The sequence below is a fragment of the Homalodisca vitripennis genome, chromosome 3, assembly GCF_021130785.1.
Source record: "Homalodisca vitripennis isolate AUS2020 chromosome 3, UT_GWSS_2.1, whole genome shotgun sequence".
In the NCBI taxonomy this organism is placed as follows: domain Eukaryota; kingdom Metazoa; phylum Arthropoda; class Insecta; order Hemiptera; family Cicadellidae; genus Homalodisca; species Homalodisca vitripennis.
Genome location: NC_060209.1, coordinates 30,355,309 through 30,373,634, shown reverse-complemented (window position 1 = coordinate 30,373,634; position 18,326 = coordinate 30,355,309). Strand labels below are relative to the sequence as shown.

Below are 18,326 nucleotides of genomic sequence, written 5' to 3'. Positions count from 1 at the left end.
GGCCCCAGAAGTCAATCTACATTCTAGATCTAGAATAACTTAACTTATTAATATGATCAGTAGCTTTATTCAAGCATAATTCCTGATCTTCCTAATTGTCTTACATCCTAAATTGCCATTCAGAACATTTATAAATTATGAAATTTCTCTGGACTGTACATTTTGAAATATTTAAATTACTGATAACTGATCAGATTTTGAAAAAGACCAAGAAAAACATTAATGTAGGTATAATGATTGAAAACGATCAAAATTAACAAATTTATTATCATAGTAAAAATCTATTCTACACATTTGGTTTCTATTCTTTATCTTTTAGTGCTACAGAATCTGGTCTAATGTCTTATCCCACAGTGTCCATAGGACATAAAATGTCCATAGGAAAGTTTCATAAACTCTGTTGCTTACAGACATTTTTTTCTTATTTTGTTTTATACATTAAATGAAAGAATTAGTCACAAAATATAAACAATATTTTGCACAAATTAAAAAAATGTAAGATTTACAAAAATTAAAATAATGTTACAGCAGATTGAATTTTAAGTGGTCGTGGACATAATAGTGTTTAATACCATTTTATAACTAAGTTGTATCGCCCACAGAGATCCCCGTACCTTTAAACTACATCGTAAATAACTCAGTGATGCTTTGGCACTATACAGGTAACAATCACACTGTAGTTACAATTGAAAGATCACACTGAATCTAAGAGTCAAACAGAGACTTTAAGACAACCTTAGGTCTGTTATGTGAGACAGGCTGTTTCCGCTTGTTGTAAGAGCCGGAAGAGCTGGAAGACTGTTGCGATGGTTGTGACGACAGGCAGAGCCAGTGTCTGTGGTAGTTATCCACTCTCACATTGTGGGGCAGATCCTCCTTCACCACGTACGGGATGTGCCAGTCACCCCTCGCGTTGCACTGGATGCTCTGCATGAATGACACTGGTTCCTGCACACAAATCAAACAATAACATCTGCCAATTTGATCTAACTAATTAATATAACATGAAATGGTAACAGATTAAACCATTTTTTGGGTTGTTCTATGCTAGAAGTGAACCACCATGGTCTATATAGACGTTTATGATTAAAAGTTAAATTGCCATACAACATAAACTAATACACATAGTATCTGTGGGCATGCAAGAATGTAACAAAAGTCTTTGTATAATCAATCCAACAAAATTCTTCAACACATGTGTTACTAAGTCACATGACAAAATGTCATGTGATTGCACTCAATTTGTTCACAAATTTCTTTATCCTGCGCGTTTCTCATTGCCATCTTGGTTACCCATAAGACAAATATAAAAATTGTATTTTTACCTATAGTGTTGATAAAATATTAATTTATCTACCCATAACCAAAAAATCTGTTTGGATCAGCTATTAAAAGTTTTGGGACTCTCATGTTTGTCCCTGCCATTGAAAGTTTAAAGACCAAAAACTTCATGTTCTATTGTGCGTGTGGTGTACACATTGTAGTGAAAAACTGACTAAGGTAGATAAAGTATTTCTACCACAAAATGTAACTTCTCTAATCCAACCAATGAACCAAGATATAATCTAATAAATGGATCATAGCTGAAAATAGAGGTTGCTTGAAAAAGAACTCCCGAGTTTAAGTATAAATTTAATAAGCAAACTAATTAAAAACGACATCAATGAGTACGTGTCATGAAAGAGAAGTCCTTCAAATTTTGTTTAATGTTAGTAGGCTTCAACATGGGATCCATTTGTTGTCCTGCACACGTAGAGACAATATTCCGCTTTTTGCTACGTATTCACCAACATTTCAGATGTAACTGTCCCAACCGCCACAACGTTTCTTTGGCCTAAATGATTGATGTCTATGATTTTTTTTACAGAACATTTTTTATGTGGCCCCTAAAGAAAAAGTCCAGTGGGGTTAAGTCTGGGCTTCATAGTGGCCAAGGTATTGGGCCAGCCCTACCTATCCACCTTCCTGGAAAGCGAAAGTCAAGAACCATGTGTACACGGTTACTGTAATGAGGTGGGGCGCCATCATGTTGGAAAAACACAACCCTCCTTTCCACCTCAATATCGTCCATTTGGGGAAAGATATTCTCTGGAAACATTTCATAGTGAACGTCTCCGTTTATTGTTTTTTCAACAAAGATGAAGGGACTAATTACACAATCTTTCATCAAACCACACCAGACATTAACTTAGGGAGTGTCGCGTAGATGCTTAATGACTTCATGAGGATGCCAGCGGCAGGGTAGCCAAACTTGGAGAGTTGATGAATCACATACCACAAACTAGAATAGTTTATGTCACTTTGATTTAAGGAACCATTAAAGCTAGGGAGTTCTTTTTAATACATTCTGTATATCAGCTCAATTTTGAGACAAGACATTATGAAATCCATAGACTAAAAAAATTAATTGACACAATGGTTACTTCATGAGATGAAATGAAACAACGCACTGTAAAGGGGTTGACATGAAATGAAAAATTCCATTATTAAAGAGGCGGAGTTAGGGCTGTCAAGCCCTCTCTACCACTCAACCTCATATACATACAGAAAATTAACAATAATTGAATACAGATACTGTAAAATTTTAACATAATTATTCTTTATAACATGTAAACAAAATTGCTTAAGTTACATGAAGTAACTCATGAACTTAATAATATATTTCTTAATGAAAGATAAAGAAAAAAGCTAACAATGTAAAAAATAAAATAATAGAACAAAAACACATTCAAGCTCTAACATATTGTCTGACGTCACACGCTGCGAGCACCACCTACTGTGACCCCCGCAGTCCCTCAGTCCCTGACCCTCACCCCGAAGCATACACAACCCTCAAGAGCGTTACAAAGACAGCGAGCCTGAACAGTAAACAACCTATTAAAAATTGAAGTTTCAGGAATGATAACTGGTGAAAAAATTATGAAACATGCTTATTGATGTCTAGGATTAAAAATAAATCTAATACGGTAATTCTGGCACGCTGCAGTCTGTCCAATTGCTAAACAGTCAAATCACTGATCACGACGTCACATAAGTTAAATTGTGGAAATATAAGAGTCTTAACCAATATCACCTTAATATTGAATGACAAAGCAATAAAAAGCAAACTTCTATAAACAATGGATGCCAATAAAGACTTTGTTACAAATTATTGTAACATAGTTAGTCCATTTTAGGCTTGTATTCATAGTCAGTCCGAGATTCTTCAATTTATATTTTATTGGTAGTTTAGTTCATGACAGTTAAGTTTTATTTTCTGCGGGATATCCCGATTAACCAGTCTCTAGTTATCTATAGTCATTGCTTGCGTCTTATTTTCATTCAGTTTCAGTCCATGTTGTTTAGCCCAAAAGTTAATTGCTTCCATATCCAAGTAATGACACAGAAGAGTCAAGTAAGCAGTAAACATCTGGGTAAATCATTAGGGTAAAAATAACTATTTGAATGGCTGGGCATGGTGCAAACTGTGACAGAAGTGACGGTTGTGAGTGAAATAGCTGTTACAGAATTTATCAAAAGCTTATACAAATATCCAAGCAACTGACTAATATGATTGCTGTGAAACAATGAAGAACTAAATAAGGATCAGATTGCGGCCACTGTTTTGCAGGTTGATAAAGAAACTGCTACTCCCTAGGAGGGTTCACGTCTGGCTGTTTTATATCTTCCAGTTGAACCCACAATGGGTACAGCAAACCGATGTGTCACTTAAATCTGGACAACCTTATGGATTTATAGGAGCGGCACATCACTAACTACAAATGTTGAAATTCTGAGGTGCAAGGGCAATTCAATAGATCTAGTCTACTGTAGGAAATGACTGTTGGAGTTGGTAGGGTTTGTTCCATAAGAGTCAAAGGTTCTTGCCAGCCTAGACAAGAGAGATGGACTCAGAGCTGGCTTCTCCTTCTTTTGAGAAGACATGACTTGAGATTAATGCCCTAAACTTTTCCTCATGAATCTCGACAGGAGGTGTTCCCAACTCTCAACCTTTCTCATTCAAATAATCCTGTCACTATGGAAGCAGCACAAAGATCCTTATAGGACTAGGTGCAATTTTCTAAGCTTCTTCTCCTAAGAGAACAAAAAAAAAGAAACCGCTAATGAATATTCTGATAACAACTAAGAGTAAACTGCCCGTGTATTACACATGGAACCAAGAAAGCCTTTGGTATTGCTCTACACAATACATTGAACAGATTTTTCCACAAATTTGCAATTGAATATCATATTAAAGGAACTACCATAAATATTCAATGCCAATAAGAAAGAGAGCGGAGAAAAGAACCAAGTATTTACTGAGAATGTACCACTTACTTGAAGACCCACATTGCCGTACATGTCAATGTAAGAGATGCAGAACTGGTGCTTTGCCTGCCACTTGATAAATGTGGCTTGTAGCTTCGGGTCAGCGAGCAGGAACTTGTGTCCTCTCATCAGGTCCTGGGACACGAAGCACGTGCCAAGACCACTGTACAGAGTAGCGTACAGCAGGAACGGGTCATCCTGAGAGCTGAGGCAGAAACAAACTTCAAATATTGGTCCAATCCCTCAATATTAAAATCTGATAAGTTTGTAAGTTAACTACTGTATGGTGCTCACAAGTGGAGTTGCAGGAAGAATGTGCCCTCCACATGTCAGGGCTCCCTGTCAATGCTTTTCATGCATTTCTAAAAACATTGCACATGCTAGACCATGAATAATTTACTTAATTTTTTAAATAAAATAACATTATGGATTTAATTTGTCATTGCAATGAATAATTTGACTATATCTTTTCTTTAATTATACAAATTTTGTTTACATGGTATAATTAATAATATTGTTTCGGTCATTGTCCTTGTTTTAATATTTTTCTATTAGACAATTTTCATTTGTTAGTGATTCTAATGTATGTAATTATTATATAATATGATTGTAAAATTGTTTAGTATACCCAGCAGGGATCACTTCTGGCTGGTTTATACCTCCCAGTTGAACCTGCTACTGGGCACAGCAAAAACCGATGTGTCACTTAAATCTGGGCAACCTTATGGATGTCCAGGAGCGGCACAACACTAACTTGAAATGTCGAGATGCTGAAGTGCAGGAGCAATTCGATAGGTCTAGTCTACTGCGGAAGATGACTGTTGGAGTTGGCAGGTTCGTTCCCTAACCTTAGAGGTTCTTGCTAGCCTCTGAGTCTCTATGCAATAAACAATTAGGTCCAGATGCGACATTATCTGGACACAAGCTTAAAGCACATTTAAGTATTGAAATAATGTTCATTATAGGTTCAACAACATAGAGTCTATGCAATAAACAATTAGGTAGCCTATATATCTGTAGCTCACCTACATGGGATATCCTTATCTACGTCATGGATGTCTCATTTTGCTTATAAAACAAGGGATATGAAGAACAATGTTATTAATAACACTGTACATTCAGACTTACAATAAAATGTATGGTTCATAACTAAACATCCTCAATTGCTGAGACATTAAGTAGAATCCTTTGGCATTGATCAAGGACAAGGTGGCCTTAAGTTGTCACAAGCAAAAACAGTGCATTATATTGGTTCCTTGATATTTTCTGCAGGTAACAAATCACAAAATTACTTACATATCCTCAGTGAGAAATACATGTGCATTGTTGTATATATAGCTCATGTCTCCTGATGGCCACCTTTTCATGTGTTTTCTTCCAAGAATCAAAATTTTTGCTTTTTGACAAGCAAAATGTTGCACCACTGATTTTAACTGAAAAAATTCACAATGCATTACTTTGTTATTTATGGTAATACTGCATGTTCCAATTATATTTCAAAACAAAACATACTCTGTTAAGTAAAATTACTTATATAATTGATTTACTCATATTAAGTTAATATGACTACAGTTATTTGGCAACAGTTTTAATATATTCAAATAAGTTTCAGTTAATAAACCATATAGAAAAAAATACACTCCCCTAACAGAACAAAATAATTAAAAGTTCATTAAGTTAACATATCACGGTTTATATTAACAATTTGATTCATGACTTTATAAATAACCAACAATTTCACATAACCTATTAAATTTAAAATAGGTTAACACTACAACTGGCTGTTCAAATTTCCCTAAACAACAGCCCTGTTGTAAGCTTTTTTAAAAGTTGATACAATGTATCCATTCTGGGCTAATTATTTTTCTCTTAATATATATATTTTTTGTCGTTAGATGTAGATTTCTTCTTCTTCTTCTATGGGATGGCCTATGCACTTATGCCTCAAGTGCCTTTTGCGCACCCTGGAAGCACACATTGAGGCCGACCAGTCTACGGTTTCAGCAGTTCTACAAACCGCCAAAAACAACCTATCAGAACCTGGGGAAATTTACCACCCTTGTCCAAACTACCAAAGATGGCAAACCGCTCACTTGTTATCGTAGGACAATCAAAGAGCAGGTTTTCAGCAGTTTTCTCTTACTCGTCACACATTCTACAGAGCACATTATCCAAAAAGATACTGACTCTGTGAATATGCTTCCTCAGGTAACCTTGTCCAATAATCAGATCCACAACCCGAGAAGACACCAATATACTTAGTGAAAGAAGGTCAGACACCACCCTAGGGGAAGGCAATTGTAGAACCTTTCTGCTCATTCTTAGACCTGGATGCAGCCTCCGCCTTCTTTCATGTTCAGCGTGAACCCATTTCGAGACAGCTCAAAAGGATTTACACCTAGAAATGCCACACAACGGTTGAGGTCCCATCACACTGGACGCTGTGCCCAAGTTGGCCAGGGCATGAGCTCTTTCGTTCCCAGGGGAAGAAACGACTTGATAGTAATCCCAGACAAGTTTGGAGTTGAACACACTAGAGTCCAACGCCTTCAGTGCTGTCTAGCAAGATATAGATTTAGATATGATTGTATTATTTATTTTTTTAACAATAATTTTACTGCTTTGTTTTTTTTCACAAAATACATTTTTTTAAACCAATACACCTATAGTAAAAAATTCCAAGGCTTGTATAAACAGAGCAGTACAGTATGCACTATTATACTATTAGCCTCTGGCCAGTGTTCAGTGGTTGGCCAGTCAGTGCAGACCTATTGTGACCTGCATTGTTTGGTTCGGTTTCAATAATTCGTGTTTTTATTTTATTAAGTGCATGTTTTATAGAGAATTTTAATGGAGTTGACACACAAATTCTTTATTTTTGTTCCTGACTTATTCATATCACAACACCCTGGAATGATTTGTTTATTTTGACCTAGGTTGTTGAGTAGAATAGTTTATTCAGCACAAAACATCTCAAGCAAATTATCAATAACAAACAGTAAACGAAAGGCTAAATTAGTTACTATTGGTACAATTTTTTTTAAAAACGTACAAAAAATATAATTCTTACACTAAATGTTTTTAAAATATACCAACATTTATAGATTTATATTCATTACAAAACAATTAATTAAGTAATAAAAATTTATTAATTTTTTATATATTTGAAAAGTGGTCGGATGTACCTAAATTTGTTACTATAGGTATGATTATATTAAAAACTTAAAATAAAAAAAAAAAAACGAAATTTTGATATGGAAATATTTCTCTGATTATATTAATTTTACAATAAATAAATAATAATTTTGAACTTTTGCTGAAATATTGGCTTAGTTGAGGTTTTAGAAAGCAATAAAATGAAAACCTATATATCACTGTCAAGGCCTAGGTTGTTTGAGTTTGACAGGTCAACAAGTTCCTTAATGTGAAAAATCTGCTACAATTTTGGGTCATTATTGAAATGAGAGCCTAAAACAGTTATAACCCAATATAAAAAAACCATACCCCTGATATATCAATAATATTGTAACTCTCAAACACTTTCACTGAACTGCACAAAATACGCTAGATTGAACTAGGCTTATTAATTATAACATATCACATTTAAAAAAAAACTACAGATTGATTTAAAAAGATTCATCATAAACTCATTTAAAACTAACTAACAATATCTCGTGAAACGGATATCTTTTGTGACTAAATCTAAAGACTAAAACAGACAGCCATTGGCTTCAAAATGGGTAGATGATGACGATTGTTCTGTGACATCACTATGACATCACTGTTGCTCCTCATCATCATCATCATCATCATCTGACGTTTCCGTTATCACGGGTCGTCGTACACAGCCTCCTCCACTTTTGTCTGTCATTCCAGGTCTTCTCTTCCTCCACCTGCATTTTCTGTAGTCCCCTTCTCTCTATGTCTTTCCACACTTGATCCTCCCATCTTCCTCTCGGTCTTCCTTTTGGTCTTCTTCCTCTTTCCTCCTTCTCCAGTGCTATTCTAGGCATTCTATTATCTCCCATCCTCTTCACATGCCCCATCCACTGTATTCTTCTTCTTTCCATTGTCTCTTGCAGTGAAACTACCTTCAATCTTTCTCTGGTTATTTCGTTCCTTATTCTATCTCTTCTTGTAGTCTTCTCTATCCCTCTTAAAAATCTCATCTCTGCAGCTTGCAATCTGCTTAAATCATTTTTAGTCCACGTCCACGTCTCTGCTCCATATAATAAAATTGGTTGGAAATAAGATTTATACATCAATACTTTTGATTCTTTCCCAATGTTCCAACCCCACACATCGCTGTTGCTAAAACGGCAAAACAAATTTCACTAATGAAATTAGCAATTCTTTTTGTTCGAAACGGTATATAAATAGTAGTGGTAGTGTTGGCTTATGTACTGTTTAAACTGCCAAAACAGGTGCGTGTCAGATTTACAAATTATAATGCAGATTGTTACTTGGGAATCGATCCAGATCAACATTATGATGTTCATTGCCAGGTCCAGGGTTAATCCTATGACCGCAGGGTATTGAGCGGCCAGGTGAGCCAGTTGCGCTGAGTTTTTTCAGGCAAACTCACTCAGACGGCATGGTACAATACCACAATCGTTTTATTCATCTTTGGCAATGACAAGAAGCCATACATTTTCTAGATATTTGTTGTATTTGTACATTATTTTCTTGTGTATTTTGATTAGTATATAAATAAGACAGTTTATTCTACAGTTGTTTTAATGTAGACACATGAAATGAAAATAATTATTATGTTCAAGTAATCTATTGATAAATCTTGATGTTATTAAATATTGAAAAATGCCTTTATTAAAGAGGCGGAGTTAGGACTATCAAGCCCTCTCTACCACTCACCCTCATATAGTATACAGTAAATTTACAATAGTTTAAGACCTACATTATTTTACAAAAACAACAAAGACGCTTTAATCGTGCATAAAGTAATTATAAAACAAAGTTTTGTACAGTATACTTTTTAGAAAAAAAACGAGAAATTGTTTAGTTCATGATAATCTGCAAAAACATGACAATATACATAAAGTAACGTCGCACCTCTTGCATGAGATTCACAATCCATTTTTCGCATTGTAAGCTTACATCACCCGATCTCTTGGTCAACTACAACAAACGTCAGACAACTGAATATTGTGGCTAAGTAGCCGACGTGACTTTGCCAGAGCGCTGACGACAAACGAAATCAATGACGAACGTTCCAACAAACAGGAGGTCAATTCAGTGCTGCCAGTAACAACATGAAATGAAATACAATCTTATTAGTAAAGGTAACCAACCAGTAAAGACCATTCCAAGTTATCTGTCCGATATTTCCAGAAAAAGAACTGCCCTTATCAGTAAAGTGTGGTATCACTTAGACCAAGTAACCAGCACGTGGCTTGATATTCAGTCCTGGACTGCTCGGCACGTAACCAGTATGAGTGTCTACCGAATTTGATAAAAATCGAATAATCTTTTTGGTGTATAATATAGTTTCAGCTGTAATTTACCCAAATTAAAATTCAATATTCAATAACTGTTGAACAAGATGTTATTAGACATTAAACATGTACCACTTTATTTAGAATCTATTTAGAAACGTACTGAAATTGTTGAGATTTCATCCAAATTGGACTATTGAGATCTTTTAAAACGGCTAAGGTTTTAGTGTTGGTAAGTGTATTAAATTATCGGTATTTATTTACAATACCGTGACCATGAAAAATGGACTTTTTTTCATGGGTTGGGCATTTATAGCCAAGTATTATTATCACAGGTGCATATAAACTGGGGGGAAAGTATATTATTGTATTATATTGATGCCTGATATTATATTTAATTGATATTCGGGCATTATTGCGTTAAAAATGGAAAATAACCGACAAAATTTTGTCGAACAACACTTGGAGGGTTAAGGATCAGGGGCATCACGTGATCTGGGATTCGACTTTTGCAAGCTCGAGTTAATTTTTTTTTCTAAAAGAGCAAGCAGTGCGCAGCACTGCGCAGCGGGCAGGCATCATTGACAGAATTAACGTACTTGTCAGCATCATTTCAGTAAAATTGCCAGAGATACTGTCAAAAACAGAGTTTTCAAAAAATCGTAACTCCTTTGATTGTTTTCAGGAAAAATTGTAGTTTTCAGGGGAAAAAAATGAACATACCTTTCCATGGTCACGTTATTGTAAATTGATACCAAATTATCTACTTTGTTGTTTTGTTAACAATTGTATATTCATTTTCAGTCTGAAATGTTACCTGGAATGCAAACGTACTAGGAGATCTTCTGCTTTTAGGAACTTTCAGTGCAATGTTCAAGCCATCTAGAACAATATCGTATGGAGCAGTTTTTTCTAAAAATGTTAGGAATTCATTAAACTCTTCAGGTTTGGTCTTCTGAAAAATATCTTTTCCAATAAGAACTGGATTAAGAAATGCTTCTTTCAATTGGTTATAATCTTCTGGACTAACTGAAGCTTGATCTAATTTTGCATGACAACTCTTGCATTCTCCCCTGTAAAAAATACAAAAAGTGAATATTTTTTATTTACAGCAGTTTAATGTGTAGTAGACACGAATGCATGAATGATTATTGGAGATTTATCAGTGATTTAGAAGTTTTCTTAACTAATTTTTAGGCATACCTATTGTTGAAAAATGTTTGCCCAAAAAATGTCTCTACAAAGATGTTCTGATGCTATAAAACACACAAATAGTTGTACTAGGGCAATATTTTTATACCTTACGCCGCAAGCCCACATTCAGATTTTTTAGTAAAATGCTTTAAAAATTTTAAAGGAACTACTGACAAAAAATATAGTTATCATTTCTAATCAAGGAATCAGTTGACGAATAATTAAAAAACTCCTAAAACTCGAAAAATGAATTTCAACGAAATATGGTTTCCTACCTCTTTTTTTTGTTCTCTTAGGAAAATAAGCTTAGAAATTGCACTTAGTCCAACAAGAACCTTTGCAGTGCTTCCAGAGTGACAGGATATTCTGGATGGGTATAGGGGGTAGGGGCCGCCTCCTGTTGAGATCCATGAGGAAGAATTTAGGGCATTAATCTCAGTCATGTCCCCTTGGAAGAAGAGGAAGCCAGCTCTGAACCAGCCTCTCCAGTCAAAGCAGGCAGGGGTTGGTACACAAACCTCTGACACTTAGGGGAGAGGGGGGTACCTTTGAACTGGGGGCACATTTGAACAAGTTTTAAATTTCCCGCCATTTGATGAGCTAACTGCCTGATTTTTTTTCTACTTCTTCTTCTCATCTGTATGACCTAGTACACCTGTTTCCCTCCATTTCTTTTAAACCTTTGTATTCAGTGCCAGATAGGGTTAGGTTTTAGCCACATTTTGTAAACTTTTGAGTTTTGAGTTGTAAGACTGTCAGCGGAAGAAAGAATTGAAGAATTGACCAACCTTATATTCTAAGGTAAGTACATTTATTGAGCAATTTTTTGAATATAATAACATAAGATAATCTGTTCAACTAACTAAGAAAAAAATCAGTTTCTTCTACTGTGACATGTGGGGTACATTTGAACAAACATTGGGGGTACATTTGAACATTCTAAAATTATTCATAAAAGTTACTGGTTTTGTAAAAAAAGGTAAAATATAAGAAAGCCGAATTTTTTAGGTTATTTATTAGCAATTTGTACAAGTTAAACAATTTATTTATTTTATTTTTTTACTGGAAATTATAAATATTAAGAGAATTGTTTTAAACCTAGAACATATAATGGTAGGCTATCATCAAGATAGAATAAGCATGAGGCCTATTTTTTGTATTAATTCCATGTTTATATTTTTTAAATCTAGTACTTTTCTTACATTAAAACACACAAGTTGTCTTACGTCTTAAATCTCTTCATTAAAAAAAATTTGATATCAGCAGCCTAATATTGAAACAAACCTAATTTGATCTTACATTGTAGGCCTTGGCCTACTAAAACAATAATTACTAACTTACATTATGTTTAGGTAATAACTCACTTTGTATTGTTTCAGGTTACAATGGTTAGAAACTACATCAAGAAAAAAGTGGGCCCAGAGATAAATGAGCGAGATGTGGAGGAAGCTGTTAAGCTTGTTTTGGAAAAAAACGTCCCAATACGTCAAGCAGCAGAATCGTTTGGCTTGGTTCATACCATGTTTATTCTATCGAATAAAAAAAGCAAAGGCTCTTCTAAAGACAAATTTACCATCTGAGCACACTGATATCCGAGTCCCTTCAGCACCCGCACCCCTTTTAACATTTAATAGCAAGTACACTCTTCTAACCAAGTATTTTCAGCTCAAGAAGAAAAAATGCTAGAAGAATATATTATTACATGTTCTGCGATGAACTATGGTCTCACGTACAAAATCATTAGAGCTCTTGCATTTCAGTATGCAGAAAAATTGGCCGATGTCCAAAAAAATGGGAAGATAATAAAACAGCTGGTTTAGATTGGTTGAAAGGTTTTATGAAAAGACATAAAGATTTATCACTGAGAAAACCTGAAAACACAAGCTTAGCTAGAACATTAGGTTTCAATCGGAAAAACATTGAAGAATTTCAAAAAAACTTAGATGATGTTTACAAAAAACACAAATTTTCTCCGAGTGACATTTACAATCTTGATGAAACTGGGATTAAAACTGTCGTGCAAGCCCCAAATGTTGTAGCTAAAAAAGGCACTAAACAAGTAGGCCAAGTTGTGTCTGGAGAAAGAGGCAAGCCTTATTACAATGGTTGCTACTGTTAATGCGGCAGGCAATACCATTCCTCCAGTTTTCATATTTCCCCCCGAGCTAGACTACATGACAGTTTTAATGGTAGGTGCTATCAGTGGAAGCTTAGGACTTGTTAACTCCCCTACTAGTGGGTGGATCACTAATGCTTTGTTCCTCAAAGTGCTGGAGCACTTTGTGAAGTACAGCCACTGCTCAAAAGAATCACCAGTTTTGTTGATTCTCGACAACCACGAATCCCATTGCACTCTGGATGCAATATTATACGCAAGAGATAATGGTATTTGTATTGTGACAATACCTCCTCATTGTAGCCATCGTGTCCAACCTCTAGATGTTTTCAATTTTAGGACCATTTAAACAAAACTTAGCCACAGTTCAAAATAACTGGCTAAACAAACAACCCCGGACTAAACTCTCAATTCATGATTTAGCTGGGTTTGGCATCAAAAGCTTTTAATTTAGCATTTACAAGGAAGAATATCTTAAAAGGATTTGAGGAGTGTGGAATATGGCCATATTCTACAACTGTGTTTACTGATGAAGATTTCCCATTTTCTGAAGCGATGATAACCTCTAGTACGCCTACACCTGACACTACGAAATCTTCTAATCTAGGACGCGAAAATGAAAATTACAGCCAAGGTACATCTAATGCTAGACCTACAGGTTCAACATCAATTGAAAATGAAAGCCTAAATGATGGGATTTTAAAACAAAAACCGTAGCAGTGTCTCCTAGTCCAGAGGTTGTTAGGCCTTATCCCCAGCTGCAGGCAAAATCTTCAGTAGAATGTTAAAAAAGGAAGAGAAACCAGGAAAATCGAAAATAATTACGGCCACTCCAGAAAAAATTCGGTTGGAAGAAGAAATCAAAAGAAAGCTTTTAGAAAAACAGAAAAAAGAAAGAACTAAGGAAGCAGCGTGACATAAAGGCAAAAAGAAAATTAGATTTACCAGAAAAAAACAAAAAATCAGGACATAACAAAAGAAGAAAAACAAATAAGCATAAATCTATTTCATACGAGTCTGACTGTGACGATCCTGACCCAATTTATATGGAAAGTGGAGAATCAGACTGGGTGGAGAGCTCTGAAGAAGATGACAACTTCGATAGGCCTAACCTGTCTAAACAAGTAAAAATATGTCCGATGCTTGAAAAATACTATGCTGTATTTTATGATATAAGTTGGTATTTAGGAAGGGTGGTTGATTTCCCGGATGAAGGATTTTCTAAAATTAAGTTTTTTGAAAGAAGGACTTGGAGATTCATATGAGTGGCCAAAACATGATGATGTTCAAGTGATAGAAAATAAAATATCTTTTTTACGGGCCAGTACCTTTGATTGGAAATGGACCCTTTCTCATCGACGACAAGTGTAAAAGGAGAATTCGATCAAAATACTCAATGTTAAAAAAGTAGAAGTTGAACCTAAATTTTGTTTACACAATCTGTAATGTACCTTTGATTAGTGCACACTATGAATAAAATGTTTTTGTGTATTTCCTTAGTTTTTTTCTTTTACTAATTATCCAATGTTCAAATCCACCCCGTCCTTGTTCAAACCTACCCCAGGCTTGTTTCAAATGTACCCCACTAAGGGGTACATTTGAACAACATGCAGTGAACTTTAATTTTTTTTTTTAGCCTAGATAATTTTGAAGATTATTAAACATTAATTTAAGTAATTTTGTTGCATAATAGTCTAAAGATCAATGTCCCCATGCTTGTTTATCAAAATAATTAATTTAAAAAAATACACAAATATTTTTTCAAAAAGTGTTCAAAGGTACCCCCCTTTTTCCCCTATGTAACGAACCCCACCAACTCCAACAATCATCTCCCGCAGTAGACTAGACCTATCAAACTACTCTTGTATCCCAGAATCTCGACATTTGCGGTTAGTGGTGTGCCACTCTTGGACATCCATAAGGTTGCCCAACTTTAAGTGACACATCGATTTTTGTTGTGTCCATTGTAAATTCAACTGGAAGGTATAAACCAGCCAGAAGTGAACCCTCCTGAGTCTTTCCTATCCTTGGAGGATGTTACATTCGGAAGTTAGAAAGCCACCGACAAATGATTCGAAAGCAATGTTAATGTTACGTTAACAAAAAAATTGCCTGTAAATGAGCCACTAAATGCAGATGATGTTATGGAGTGGTGTTAAAATAGAAATATTAGCAAACAAAATTATTGCCGAACCTGATCGGCAGAGTACTGTTGATGACAGTGCTGTAAAAAAAGGATGTGTATTGCAGAGGTTAACTCGAGCAAGGCAGCACAGATATAAATTTTAGTAATGTAAATAAGAAGTAATGAAAGTGATCAATGAATGTTGGAACACGGTCAATGATAGAGAGATCAGTCTGTTCATTAGGGCTGTGAGTGTGCACGTGAGACCGATTTGGCTAGGGGAGGGAGATTCTATATTGTCCATCAAGAGCCACGCTCCTCAGAAAATAATACAAGAAACATATATACAAGAAAGTTTTTAATAGTTTTTGTTGGAGATGTTTCCTCCTTTGCTCACTGCTACATTCTCCCAATGCTATAATCTGAATACATATTGTGATGAGTCTCAGGATGCCTTTCTATACAAATTTCCTTTAACGGAAATGATTTTCTTAATAAAGTATATTAAATGGCGATTATTGATTGAAAAAAGTTCTGACTTTCACTTCACCATTATACTGTATAGCAAATTTAATCTAGTTTTTGGTGATATATTTATGATAAATTATATTGAAAAACTCTTTTTGATAGGCTCTAATACTAACTAAATACTGCAGGTAGCTAGGCTTATACTTCCATTATAACTTAACAAGTAACTGTATTTTTCGTAGTTATGGTTATACTATTGGTAAATTGACTTACAATTTGGTTAAGAACAAAAGGTAAATATTTTTTTATTTGTTTTTAAGGAAATCAGTTAATTTATTCAGTGGATTTTTTAAAAATTTAAAGCATTTAACATTTTCCATGCATTAATTATGGCTATAATATATGTTCTAGACATTGAAAAAGGTTCTGACTGTATATTAGATTTAAGATTTGTTTAACACAAAAGTCCGTAAATTTTATTTCACCATTAATAACAAATCTAATCTAGTTTTTGGTTATATAACTCCAAATTTGGGTTCAGGAGTCAGACTCTAGTTTTTGACCAGGTTTTGAACACATGTCAAATTTTAGAGACGGGTCTACATTTTTACTTCAAGGCCCAGTTAAGGAGCTTAATATGTATTTAGATTTATACTAATTACACATATTACTTCAGAATTTCATCCTGAATAAAAGGGTATAACTTTGACTCAGACATTAATCAAGATATTGGAAAAAATTGGTGTAGTTTCTTTGGTATGTGGTTTGAACTAACTCACCAAATTTCATAAAGTTCTTCGGTGTCAAAGTAGGCCAGAATTACAATTAAAAAAAAATATAAGTCAGTACCTAGCAGTTGTCTACTTATAATTATAATTATAGACATCTTACTTCTACCAAATATCTTGCTTGACTTAATTATTACATTGATCACAATTATTCAAGTTTTTTTACTGATTGTAAATATAGCAAAGACTTAAGAACAACACAGGCTAAATAAGTATTATTAGTGTGTCACTTACCATTTTGAAATTTTTACAAATGTTCCCTTCCTAAGTCCACCTAAATTTTCAAAATTCTCTTTCAATACTTTACTCATTCTTAAAGATGGCATGATATTGAATTTCTCAAAGAAGTCTAACAATTTTATCAGTAGTTCATTTTTATTTTTTCCTCCTTGTTCTAGCCAAAAAATAAACACTTCATCAGGTACATACTGTCCATTTAAATATATTTCTTCTAATATTGACCATCCTAAGTCCAAGTCTCCATGTTTAAACGCTGTTTTAATCACAACAGAATATACAAATGGGGTAGGGCTATAAAATAATTTAATATTTTTGAACAGTTTCTCGTACTCACGCCAATTTTTTGTAATTGACAAAGCACAAACAGCTTTTTCCGCTGTGTAACTATCAAGTAACGGGTATAAATGTAAAAGTTCTCTGTATGTAGTTTCAATTTCCTCCAAGTCTTCATCTGTACAGTCATCAGAGCACACATAAAACAACCGCAAATAATTACCGTACGTAGCACGATTGATTTTGATTTTATTTGATCTTAAATAGTTGAAAAATGATTTGCCTAGAGTCAGAGATTTCAATTCACAGCATAAATTTAGAGTAACTGCGTATATGTTTTCTTTGTTAATAGTTCCTGGCATTTCTAATACCGAGTATATTGTGGAATTCCAATCTTCAGTTGTTAGTGGCCTAGTTGTTCTTGCCTCGTCTTCCAGTTTACTTTGAAGAAATTGCTCTTGTTTGCTATTCAATGTCTTAAACGACTCAGGTATTTCAAGTACAGTTGTTTCATTTTGTACTTCTTCTTTTCGTTCATATGATAATTTTCTTATCCAGGTTGAACTGATATATTTTAAATATTGTCTATTGTCATCACATTTATGTTTGTCTTTCCATGTATAAGATGAGAGAAATAAACACGGATTTCTGTTCACTAAATAAAATGTTGAAGGCACATTAAAGACACATTTCTTGTGTAAACAGTGCCGAGTACTGTTCCTTGCTAAAACATTTATAACGTTTACGTACACCACCATATTAACGTTATAGAGTTTCTAGAATACGACTAAGGCATTAAATATGTAAGTCATATCAGCCTAGGCTTATATTGGATGTGTCTAGCCTGTGATAAAAAGCAACAAACCATAAAAGCACAGCACAACAATATCTTCTGAAAATGTGTACTAGACCTCAGATTAATGAGATACTTCAATAGGCTAATTATAATAATAAATAAAATTTGTAGGCCTATTGACACCTATTTTAATACAAAATGGTTTCAGCTACACAAGCAAGCCTATATCACCATTCTCACCAGGTGAACTGCACATACTTAAGTCATAAATAAATAAAATCGTATTTCCTTAAATAAGTTACAAATACAAAAGAGCCTAGGATGCAAAATCTTTTTTCACCAATTAATTCTTTATTTTATTTGCACATAAGCTTAGTATGACAATAGAGATGTACTCATTTGATTATAGTGTCCACACTATAAATAAACTTCCTTTTTTAGTAATCAAAATAAAACCAAAAAGCAATATTTATAAATATAACAAAAAAATAAGTTGTGAAAACATTCAAAACACAAACCGTTCATAACAAACGGTAAACAAACCTAACCTCAATATAAATTTCAT

At 34.3% G+C, this 18,326-nt stretch overlaps 1 protein-coding gene across 1 annotated transcript; it reads right to left on the bottom strand.

Annotated features, from left to right (window-relative positions):
- Positions 1-247: 247 nt before the first annotated feature.
- On the bottom strand, positions 248-18,326 carry LOC124356745 (mitochondrial ribonuclease P catalytic subunit). Its single transcript, XM_046807930.1, has 5 exons — positions 16,687-18,326; positions 10,579-10,834; positions 5,605-5,741; positions 4,318-4,513; positions 248-948 (listed from the first exon to the last, which is right to left on the bottom strand). The coding sequence occupies exons 1-5, from the start codon at positions 17,721-17,723 to the stop codon at positions 706-708; spliced, it is 1,869 nt and encodes a 622-aa protein (XP_046663886.1). The 5' UTR covers positions 17,724-18,326; the 3' UTR covers positions 248-705.

Bases quoted from the DNA above. Each gene is read 5' to 3' on its own strand.
- LOC124356745 (XM_046807930.1), bottom strand. From the start codon at position 17,723: ATGGTGGTGTACGTAAACGTTATAAATGTTTTAGCAAGGAACAGTACT. The intron at 10,835-16,686 runs GTAAGTGACACA...TATTTTTTACAG, and splicing joins TTTGTAAAAATTTCAAAATG to GGGAGAATGCAAGAGTTGTC. The intron at 949-4,317 runs GTAAGTGGTACA...ATTTGTGTGCAG, and splicing joins ACGGCAATGTGGGTCTTCAA to GAACCAGTGTCATTCATGCA.